This window comes from Chondrus crispus, genomic scaffold (assembly GCF_000350225.1).
Source record: "Chondrus crispus Stackhouse genomic scaffold, scaffold_108, whole genome shotgun sequence".
In the NCBI taxonomy this organism is placed as follows: Eukaryota; Rhodophyta; class Florideophyceae; order Gigartinales; family Gigartinaceae; genus Chondrus; species Chondrus crispus.
The window spans coordinates 182783-194483 of NW_005178943.1; the positions used below are offsets into that span (position 1 = coordinate 182783).

The 11701-nt window shown below is 52.1% G+C and overlaps 2 protein-coding genes; one reads left to right on the forward strand and one right to left on the reverse strand.

The window, feature by feature from the left end:
* Positions 1-138: 138 nt before the first annotated feature.
* CHC_T00001679001 (hypothetical protein) lies at positions 139-2004 on the reverse strand. XM_005712630.1 is given in 2 exon segments: positions 139-348; positions 349-2004. 1 exon segment carries the CDS (start codon positions 2002-2004, stop codon positions 349-351), a length of 1656 nt encoding a protein of 551 aa, XP_005712687.1. The 3' UTR covers positions 139-348.
* Positions 2005-7908: 5904 nt separating this feature from the next.
* On the forward strand, positions 7909-10045 carry CHC_T00001680001 (hypothetical protein). XM_005712631.1 is given in 2 exon segments: positions 7909-8721; positions 8722-10045. The coding sequence occupies 1 exon segment, from the start codon at positions 7909-7911 to the stop codon at positions 8719-8721; it is 813 nt and encodes a 270-aa protein (XP_005712688.1). The 3' UTR covers positions 8722-10045.
* Positions 10046-11701: the final 1656 nt, after the last annotated feature.

Sequence of the window (11701 nt, forward strand, 5' to 3'; positions counted from 1 at the left end):
CTTTCCGGTGTGGCAGCTCAGGCTAACGCAGCTCCGCTTTTTCCACGAGACCGTTGCCGCGGTGGACGCCCGCAACTTTCTAGGCATAGTCGCCGACGCAGCCAAGGCCCCAAAGCGCTTTGGACGGTGACTGATGGGTTTCGGTGTAAAGCTATTTTTGATATCGGCTTGTTTATTCTTACTTGAGCTGTGCAGATCTGTGGCAGAGGGCGGGGGCAGGGGATAAAGGAGAGGGGATAAAGGGGAGGGGGTAGTGCTTAGATAATCGGTACTCGCAAAGCATGTAAGGAGATAGTGTTAGCGAGCAAGTGGGGTTTGCGATATGGCGGGCCGCAATTTCTTTGACAGTTAGGTCGGCAGCGTGATATTCGATGGCTGAAACATGTTTAACCCGTCTTGAGCCGTGCTCACAATGAGCGAAGGACACGCCGGATGCCATTGCGCATCCTTGACATTGGTCTGACCCATATGGATAAAGAGAAGTTGGGGCGGAAAGTCTTCTGCTCCTGTCAGGACAACCCCTTCGCGCAACTCCTCCTCTGCATCCCGCTCAACAGCAAGATCCCATATCGACACGCTCCCGTCCTCCGAGCTCGCACAGAGCATGGAAGAATCCTTGGGATGCCACTGTATCGACGTAATCGCCTTTTGGTGATGTACAAATTCAGCCGCCGGCTTGGCAGACTCGTTATTGCCGTCTTTGTCCAGTGTTCGCAGATCCCACACACGAATGGACCCGTCGTCGCCGCCGCTGACGACGAGATGAGTCTCGTTGCGGTTCCAAGAAATCACATTGACATCCGTGCTGTGCGCCATGCTCACGCTGAGAGCAGGCTTCCTGTACTCCCTCACATCCCAGAATTTGATTGACTTATCCGCGCTACAGCTTGCGAACACATTAGGCTCGTTCGGTGACCATTGGATATCCTCAACAGAGTCTGTATGGCCGCGGAAGCGATTCGGGGAAGTCGTCCAGGCCGCGCCTTCCACGGAGGAAGGCTCCGTCAGGTAAATCGTGCCGTTGACTGCTCCAGATAGCAAGCGCCCTAGAGCTGCTCGGCTCCAGTCCAAACTGTACCCCTCCGCTCGATGCCCATTGAACGCGAAAAACGGCTTGGTAGCGGACGGCGCCGTGGTGTTCGGCATGCCCATGCGTCGCTTGCTGTCCAAGTTTAACTTGTTAAGGGCGGGCTCCACATCCACTAGCGATACGCGCCCGGACTCAGACCACGTGGCGACAATATTCGCACGCTGGGGCATGGCGCGGACGCGATTCAGTGTAGAATCCATGCGGATATCAAAGCTCTGCAAGATGGCGTTCTTATCCGGACTCGCTCTTGGCATGCCATCTTCGTCCTCTTCCTCATCTTCTTCGTCCGAGGACTCGCTATCCGAGTCGTGCTCCCTCGTTGTCTTAATCCCCTTGCCCTTGCGACCCCGCGTGCGATGCATATTACTCATCTTCACGCACACGAGCTTATTCTTATTCGCATGTTCTGCCTGCGTTCCCATAACTAAAGTAACGCTCATCGGGTACGTATCCATCACTGCCGGCTCCATGTTGCTATACATGCCCCCTCCATCCATACACACAAAGTCAAACGAGAGTGCTGGCCATTCCACCATACACTTATGAAACACATCATACGCACTTTCGTCACACACAAGCTTTTCCCCATCCGCCACACGGTCCTTCCCTGGGCGGAACACGACGGCATCGTTCGCCACCATCGGGTCTACTATCGGCGGGGCGGAGTCATCGACAGCGGACTTGTTCTCGTCGTCAAACTCATCTCCATACGGGTCTTCGAACACCAGCTCTGTGTCGAGCTCCTCGCGTGCGTCGACGGCGTCGCGCTCCGCGCGACGCTTCCCCGTTGAGGGCGACGTGGATAGAGCATCCGCGGACGACGCCGCTGCGGCAGCAGCCGCACGTAGCGCAGCACGCGGGGGGCCAGGCTTGCCACGCCGTTTTCCGTGCTTTCCTTTTGGGACGGGAGCCATCGAAGGTCGGAGGGATGGGCAATAGGCCTGGATGCAGTTGTCACCTTTGTGAAGTCTGGGAGTAATCGTCTCCGAAAAGCGTCTTAAGATCGATTCGTACCAAAGCGGGCGAAGTGGTGATTTACAGAATATTTTTGCAATCTACGCCGCCGCCGACGCTAGGAAATTGTGGACCTCGTCGACACACTTTGCACAGCAATGCACACTGTACAGCACCGTCATGAGCACTAATTAAACATCTCCACCGGGCGATCCAAACTAACTCTGCAAACATCTTCATGCCTTCATGCCATGGTTAACAGTTTAAGTTCTTCATCTATAGCAACTCTAACATACGAGTTAATGCTCTCTTGCAGATCACATCCCCTTAGTGCTTAGAAATCCTTACCATCTGCAGCGAATAGTAAGTAGGATGCCCTTTCCCCACACCCCCGGGCGCCGGTGGGTGATCCCCTGGCTTGTACGTCACCTTAAATCGACGATGTCCTCCCTGCTTCATACCTATCAACGCGTCTTGAAACCTACGGCTTATTGATGGCGAGCCGTAGGGAAATCTATCAACCACCAGACCATTCACATTCGCTTGTGTGCAAGGTTAGACAGCACAGTGCATGTGCAAATGCTTGGAGTTCAAAACAGAAAGCCGTCTGTGTATACGTACGTCATAATCTTTCCCAAAGCAACTAGCACCCCGCCTGTGTCGAGATAACCGCTCGAGGTCACTGTGTATTCCACCGTAACGACATCGCCGCGCGCCACGGGAGAGCCTGCGCCAGAGCGAATTTCAACAAGCCCGGAGCTCATGAAGTTGTTGAACGGGAGGGAAGAGGTCTGCGCTATCCGGGAAAGTGATAGAAGAGAATCTTGCTGATGCATCCCTTTGTCTCTTGCCTTGCTTTGGCGCAATGGATTGGCCCTTCGTTCGGCGTCGCTGCTTTTAAAGATTCGCCGCTGGAAAAGTAGGTGCAATGGGGCATCTCTAAAGAGTGTAAGAATGACTGGGACAAGATTCGTCTGGCACCTCAAGAGTAGCGGCCATGCGCAGATGCGCAATTTGTGCAATTGCATGCCAGGAAACAGGTGCAGGTGTCCCAGCTGCCTCGCAAGAGGTCTTGCAGGTATACTCAAAACGGTGTGAACCCATGAACATGTTAAAATTGTCGTTGATTCACTTGGACAGCTCTCCCAAAAATCGGTATGCGCTTTCCGTAGACATATTTCATGTGAGGAATGCCGCGATGCCTATGCGCGATGCATGTGACAGTCCAATCGGTACAAGCGGAATAGTTGCGTTGACGATCAGGGAGATACTTTGTAGCGACAGCCCTGAAAAGCCTGAAATTCACCTTGTCGACAATAGAGTGTCGAGATGTGTATCTGCGCTGCTCAGTTGTGCATGCATCATAAAACAGGCAAAAATTTCCATCTTGTCCCATTCAGCCCTTCACGACTCTAGAGATAGCTTCCGATTAAAGCTCGTATGAGGCAATCTTGTACGTCTGTCGAGTAAGCGCTTATCTTGCTTTAGGCCTGACAGTGGTTTAGATACAGCAAAGGGTTTTCCATGAAATTTACCCATAAGTGTACTGTATCTCTGCAGCACGGCGACATGTTCCTTACAATTCTGCGTACCTTAACTGTTCATCAGTTTGGGTCAATTATATAGAAAGAACAATGTTGAGGAGCAGAGGGTCAAAGAGTGGTGAGTACAGCTGGGGGCTACCGGGCCGACACGCATATGCAGGTGCCCCGGCTCATGCAAGGAAGGGTATGTTTAAGAGGTCGTAAGTATAGCCAAGTGCACTGGCAGTGGCAGTTGCAAGTATCGGTGCAGTTCTGACGAGAAACACAAGCGGATGGTACAAAAAGCAGCGCACCTTGCAAAGGTAAAGCAAAAAAAATGTAGACTCAGGATTGTCCAAGATTGCCCCACTCTGTCATACAGATTGTTGAGGTAAAAGCAAATTTCTTCTGGAACACACTGCGGTCCGTAAAGCTTTACATATTAACACGTGCCAGCTAAAAAAAGACATGCCTCAACTCTTATCTGAGTATCATATGCTTCTCATACAGTATCCGGTTTTTGCCCTTCAACCTTCCGGGGCTGTACATTTGCCTTCCGAATCATACCATGCCCTACAATTTTCAACTAGAATTTCAATGAGAGTAGTGAGCTGTATGTGACTTTCGCCTAAAGTCTTGGGCAGAGCCTTTGCACTCGTTGTACGACTTCATCTGTCCATGAATGGAACGGGTAAATAAGGCAGGCAGGACGTGGGACGTGGCTCAAATCCATCCGTGTGGAAGAATTGAACACGACTTGGCCTCCATGAGCTAGGAAAAGTACATTCATAGGAACAGTATCGCGTTTCGGGGAGATGTTCTGCTTTTTGGAGTCAAGAGGCTCCACACACTCTGCAGGACGTGATCTGTGAATCGAAGGTTGCATAATGATGTGCCTTCGGAAGAACGGAGAGCAGCCTAAAAATAACAAAAACTGAATTCAAGGTTTTTGAATTCCAGCTTTACATCAGTCTCGTGTTCCGTTTTCCAGCTTGGCCGTCATGGTAGGAAACAATTGGCGGTTGGAGGGCAAAATGAATTCTTGTTACTTGCACTCGTAGCCGTGTAGAGGCGCGACCAATGGAGAGCTAACTACATACGTCGAGTCGATTGCGCCTTTTTCTGCAGTTGGAGAGAAAATGAGTAGAAACAAAACGACCGCCGTGGGCAATAAGGAAAGCGCTAGGGTGTACGGATTTGTGAAGCGAGGGGATTTGAATTTCAGCGTAATAGCTTTTGCAAACCAATGCTATAGTGTTGACATGGGACGGCTCTCGGCAAGGGTTATCTTTCCAGGCATGGCAGCGTCGTTGTGTCAAATGCCACGACATGTACAGTATTGCTTGTTTGCTCATGCATATATGAAAGCAAGACTATAGTATTCGCAGTGTACGATATAAAAGCCATAGTCATGTTGTTTCGACAGTTCACGATAGACAGAAGCATTTTTCGGTCATCTCCGGTAAACTACAGAAGGTAGTAAGCAGAACCAGATTAGGCGTAAATGTGCGGGCATCTGTCGCTGGCAGTGGCACACGAGTTACGACGAAAAGAAAATCACAAGTTATTGTTATTTTTCTTTTATTGTATTGGTGACTGGGGAGGGGAGTGTTTGTGTTTCTGGTGAAACTGCGGTCATCTCCCGCTTCCTCTCTCGCTTTTCGGCATGATATTTGTCGGTAATGGGTTCCAGTGCGATGTGGAAATACAGTCATTCTATGGGGGCTTTATGTATAAGCGCACCTTTTTAATTCATTTTAATTGTAATTTCAGGCAGGCTGAGATGAGGTGAAACCCGTTAAGCAGGTTGATAGAGTGCTGTGGCGGGAACGCTTTTGACCCTCTCATGCTTGCATGTGGCTCAAATACTGTATGATAGCAAATGCCAAAGCAATGCGTTCTATGGGAAGATCACCCTGAGGGTGTCTTAACATGCCCCGTTTTTCTGCAGTTTGCTTTGCTTTGCCCAGAGAGGTGATTTGGCGTGCTATGATTGGCTCTTACGTTTTAATTTTGAGTTTAAGAAAAGCAAGGGCTTACGAAACATACGGTACCCCCTGGGTACTGTATTTGTTAAGAATTTAAAAGTATTCCTGGCAAAACCGGGCAAGGCAAACAAAAACCAGCCTGTTGAGACACACCCTGAGGGTGTCAAAGTACCCGTCAAAGTCAAGGACTCTGCTGCCTGCACGGAGATGGGGAGCCTGTTGAAAGGCATTGTTTCCCCAAATCAGAACAGGGCTATTGCAATTGGATAGCCACAGTTGCAGCGCCACGTCCATCTATACAGCAATGTATGCACATCGCTGTCTGCTCGCCGAAGCAAAGTTGCAGTACAGTACTCGTGAGCTTCCGACCACGTGTACAGATAAGCGAGGTGTAGCTCTGGTGTCCCCGGAACATAATAACTATGTTGCGACTCGAGTATATATTTGACCTTCTCCGAGAGCACGGATGTTCAAGTGGGAAGAGAAGGGGAAGGGCAAAGCGCACGTGCGGAGGAGTACCCTCCGAAGGGTAGGATTGGAACAAAATGGGATTGTATCATTTGCAACTCATGAGCTCGAAAAGGATGGCGGACAGAAAGTACCCGTGTGCATGGACCAGTATTTGTAAGGCCCGTCTGACAGCTATACAAGAACGATAGGGTGCGAAATTCCTGGCAGAGGTGACAGATTTCGCAGGGACAAGAAGGGAGCTGGTGTTCTTTTCCAGAGCCGAGAATGGCTGTAAGCTTGGCCCACACGTCATGAAGAGCGTCACACAAAAAGTATTATATAACATGGCCATTGGGGGGTGTGCCAGCGTCGGCGCTGGGCTTGGGCAGAAGCCCCAACGCCCAGTATGGAGTGCTAGCACAACCATGGGGGTGACGCGCGCAAGGCGGAAGACAGGCCCTTGAGTTGGCGGCACCGGGCGTGCGGACGGGCACAGTGCGAAGGGGTATTGGCGGGGAGCGGAGCCTCTGACGTCAAGAAGAGGGCTCGAAAAGGGTTTTTGCCACGGGCGGAAACAAGACGGGGGCGCTGCCCACATGGTACGGCGTGAGTGGAGGGATATCTAGCTAGCTGCTGGGGAGCGGGCAGCAGGCGGCGTCAGCTAGGCACATCCCGCGCCAGCAAGGGCTCCTTTTCTCGCACCTTTGTCGCAAATGGGGCGCATATGGACTGCAAGGGACTGCAAGAGGACTGGCAGGTCACGCTCTTCAGTGCTGTACTCCCTCGCGCGACCGGCGTCACGCAGCCTTCGAGGTTGTAAGACATGTGTACGTGTACAGAATAAGTTGCTGACGCTGTATAGAGACACAGTTGCTATATGACTTTACCCTTGGTACTGTATGTGTGCATGTTATAGGAAAAGCAGAAATTCGAATAAATTGAGGACTTCACGTGTACACGTATACACGGGTCAAGGAGCCTGTCGACGTCTCGTCGAAAGGCTGTCAAGAATACTCGACCCTACCTGTACTCTAGTCTAGCTGGCGCTTCGGCGCAGTACCCTTGGGTACAGTACCACAGTAGGTTCTTGCTTCAATCGCAAGTCTCCTTCGCATGTGAAAACGACACGACTGTACTAAGGGTAATTTACTACAGCCAGTTGTGACGTAGCGGGCTCGAGAGGCGTTCTTCCACAGCTGCGCTTAATGTAGCAGAGCGGCACCCTTGATGCTTGGTCCTTGGGAAAATGGCACTGCAATCACTAACAAGCATTCCCGGAAGCAGTGCGTCCCATTGCTGTAAACCGCGTGACCAGATCCATCCACGCCGCCTCCGAAAAATAACCCCAAAAACAACACTCCTCACCAGAGGGCGTCACGTCCTACTCCCACCCGTCGCTTGCACAACGACCGCACACCCCGTGCGGAGCCCATTGCTGTATTCGCTCTCCCGCAAACATAAATATGTAAAGCAGTATATACAATCCCCCTCCCAAAACATGTTCCGGCCTGCCCCGTCGACGACCTCTATCGCGCCAACCGCAACAGCCCCCCTCCCCACTCCCCCTCGCCTTCCCCCTTCCCCTTCTACTCCCCCCCAGATGTCCCCCCTCCTCGCCGCAACTCTCTCCTCCCCCGGCGTCCGCGCCTCCAGCGTCCGCGTCAGCCAGAACGCCCTCGGCCGCGGCTCCTTCGGCTCGGTCTTCCGCGGCACCTACGATGGCTGTCCGGTCGCCGTCAAAGTCTGCACCCTACCCCCCACCTCCCCTTCGTCCCGAACGCGCCCCGCTGCCGTCCACTTCCGCCGCGAAACCGCCCGCTTCCAGTGCTTGCGCCACCCCTGCATCGTCCAGTTCTTCGGCGTCGTTTCCGACGGCCCACGCCTTCAACTCATGACTGAGCTCATGGAAGGAGGCTCGCTGTTTTCCGCCCTCTCCTACCTCAAACAAGCCGGCTTCAGAGCCCTTCCGCCACAGGACTGCCTCCGACTCTCCCGCCAAGTCACAAACGGACTCGCCTATTTGCACGCCTCTGCTTTCTCCTTCGGTGACCTCAAGACCCTCAACATCCTCCTCTCTGCAACTCCGAACCTTCACACTGGCCGCTTCCCGACAAATGTGCGCGCCAAACTCTGCGACTTTGGCCTCTCCCGTAACCTCAAGCACCTGGTCGATCCGTGTGACGTCGCTTCCAACCCCAACGCAACCCAAATTCCAGCCCAGCATGGGCCGGCGGGCACTTTTGCCTACCTAGCCCCAGAGGCATTTGCGGGCCTACCCACAGACGATCCTGACGCGCCCAAGCGCGCCGACATATACGCCCTCGGTATCGTCTTGTGGGAGCTCGCCACGCTCCAGACTCCATGGCCGGGCCTCAGAGCCCTGCAGCTCATCAGACTTGTCGGGAGGGAAGGGAGACGCCCGGAGTGGCCAGAAAATGTCTCACATTTATCGCAGGGGTACATTGATTTGGTCGAAAGGTGCTGGCACCAGGACCCGGCCCTGCGGCCAAGCGCGGAGCAAGTTGCGAGTGAGCTAGAGGCCATGTATTGTGCCTTTGGAGATACGTCTGAGTCAGGACTAGACCTTTGTACTCATATGGAAGACGGAGAATCGTCAGACATGCTCCCCCGAGCCAGGAATGACTCATTGCTGGGGACTGAAGCAGGACTCAGTGTGGATAGTGACAGTGATGTGGTGCGTGTGGATGACGATTAAGATGAAGATGAGAGCGAAAGAAAGTGGAGTTCGTCGGTGTATCCAGATTCGGAATTCATGAGCAGGACTGTGACAAGCACGATTACCGGTACGAATACCAGGTCGTATCCTTCATCGATTGAGTCTTCGCTCTCATTAGAGGACATTCCGGACCCAGACCGCGCATTCACAAAAGTGGAATCCATGATGCTCCCTCCCGATTTCGTAATTAATGAGCACGGGACGTTGCGGCAGAATGCGACTACAGAGGCAACGTGGACTGAAGCAGATGCGGTGAAGACGCAAAACGTCGTCCGACAACCATTGCCACAGAAAAAACCGCTCCGCAGGCCGTCGCAGAGGGCTCCGTCTCAGCACCGGCTAGAACAAATCAAAGCACAGCGACAGTACTCAGTCCCCGCATACCTGCAAGAGGATGACGTAGAACAAGAGCTTGCCGAACTGGCCGTCTCTGATGACAAATGGCAAGAGGGGTTGCTAACCACAAGCACGATCGGGTTTTCGGACGATCGTGCACATGGGCCTTCCAAGAACGCCCCGGCGATGACTATCGTCCGGACGTACTCGGTGCCTGCTGGTCTTACGAGCAGCGGGGACTTGGACAAAATGATCGAGATGCTGGACCTGGATGCCTTCCCTGATATCAGCAGCGTGGGAGTAAGCATGGATACTCGGCCTCATTTTCGGTAGGCGGCGTGCTTGTGATGAGGGTAGATTAGCTTTGCGCGATACCGTAGAGTAAGTCGGTAGTTTTGTTGTGATCCTATTTCTCGTATGGATCGCATCAGATGGGAGAAGATGAAGACATAACAATTGAATATATCAACAGCCCTGAAGAAGATGTGCTTCCTTTTCTCCATCAGCGGCGATGCCCAATCTCTGGATTAACCCACGATTCTTGCATTAGCGACCATCACGATTGGATGGAAGGGCTGCACTGTGGAACCCTGCGACTCTCGTGAAGACTAGATGGGAGGGGGTAGCTACGTTCAAACACGTCTAGACTGTACTGTGTTCACATCTGGGAAGGCACATTCGTGGCAGAACAAAGATATGATACGGAATGCCCGCCGTCGAGAGTCTAAGGCGTGGCACTTCTCAGTTGCCGGTTTGGGTGCGCATCTCGCGCCTAAGAAGAGTGAGAAAGTTTGTAGAATTATTGGCTTTCTTTGGTGACTGCGTACGTTGAGTAGCGAGCTAATCTGAGAGGCAATATTGCTACACCGCTCCCATGTTCAGTATCCTACCCTGACAAGCTCGATATCAAAATATAAGGTTGAATTCGGCGGAATAGCGCCACCAGCTCCCCTGGCACCATACCCAAGCTCCGACGGAATGACTAAGCGACGATGCCCTCCAACACGCATGCCAGTAACGCCCATATCCCAGCCCTTGATCACGGCGCCAGTATCGTACTTATAACTATCGCGATCACAAACCAAGCAAAGAAATATGAAAGGAAAAGGTGAGTACTCGAGAAACAAACAGTATGCCGAAACGGATAAGGGCGCAAGGAAGGCTACGTACCTGAAGGTTTTACCCCTTGTCCGGGAAGAGTCAACGACCTTCCCCCCTTGCTCCTCAAAGCCACCTAGGGTGAGTGTGTAGTGCAAGTGGACGTTATCATTTGATGTGAAAGTTGCGCCGGTTCCCACGGTGATGTCCTCGGTGTTGACGCGAGGTTCCGCTGACGCCATTTTTGGAGTAAGGAAGGCAAAACCGGCTGCGGCTGCGGTGGTGGCTGCAAGGAAGGAGCGGCGAGAAGTTGTGGGGGGTGGGGCGCTGCAACGCGGGGTGAGGCGGGCTGTGGCAGAACGGATGGCGGAGGGGAGGGCTGTTATAAAGGCCATTCTGGGGGAAAGCGCAAGGGACAAACGTTCAGGCGAGCACGGATCGCTTGCGGGCAAATGGCGCAACGACAAAGTCTGAGCTCCGATCTGCAAAGTGCTCGCTCTACAAGTGATATGCACCAGTTACAGCTCACCCTTCCAATTACCGCCTACTATTCCCTGGCGAAATTTGAAACCTTACTACAACTTTGGCCCTATTAAAAGGATCAAAAATTAAAGCATAGATGGGAACTGTGAAGTGTTGTTTGTTCGTCTTGTGTCTATCCGTCCAAATCAAACAAAATGAAAATTCTGTAAATGTTATTTCTTTTTAGCTACTCTTTGCTCACATGATTATTTTGCTTCTAAAGGGGGGTCCCCCAAATATGGAACACGACCCTATTGTCTACTCTACTGTGTGCCCCAAAAGAGGCACACTGTTGGGGTGAAAACGGGGTACGTCGTCCCCTATCAACCGGGTAAAGTGGAATTGATTGAAATATCTGAATCCGGGGAGCATAAAGGCAACAATATAAAATAGAATGAAAGAAGCAAGCACAAATATTAGGCACTGCAGAGCCCAGTATTATGCACTGCTCTGCCTGTATCTTGCACAAGACCGTGATAAGTGATATCGCATCCGGCACAAGACGGAGATATATGATATCGCCTGGCGCACAAGACGGTGATATACAATATCAGACTACATGAACGGCAAACAGTGTCAAAACGAGCCCTTCTTTCTTTATTCTCTAGCGATAATGATGGGTCACATTAATAGTGAACTGACCGCCCGAAATGCTTTTGATACCGGTCAGAAGCCCGCCTGCACCGTTCACTCGATCATGTCCCTCTCCATTCCCACCGACACAGGCCGCCCCATTTGATGCCTCCCACTTTGGAGGGTCATTCTCAATGCCCTCATCTTTAACGGCCCCCTGCCCATTAGATGGCGCTACCTTAGGTGCCTTTGTACACCGTTCGCTCAAGCCACCTGTAGCATCTTCCCCGACCTTGTCTCCATCCCCACCCGTCCCTGCAATCCCATGTCGTTTTACACTTTTATCATCTACACCTAAAATATCCTCTTGCTATTTCTCTCCCTCCCGGCCCTGAAGATTTTGATAATTCTTCAAGGAGCGGGGGCCACG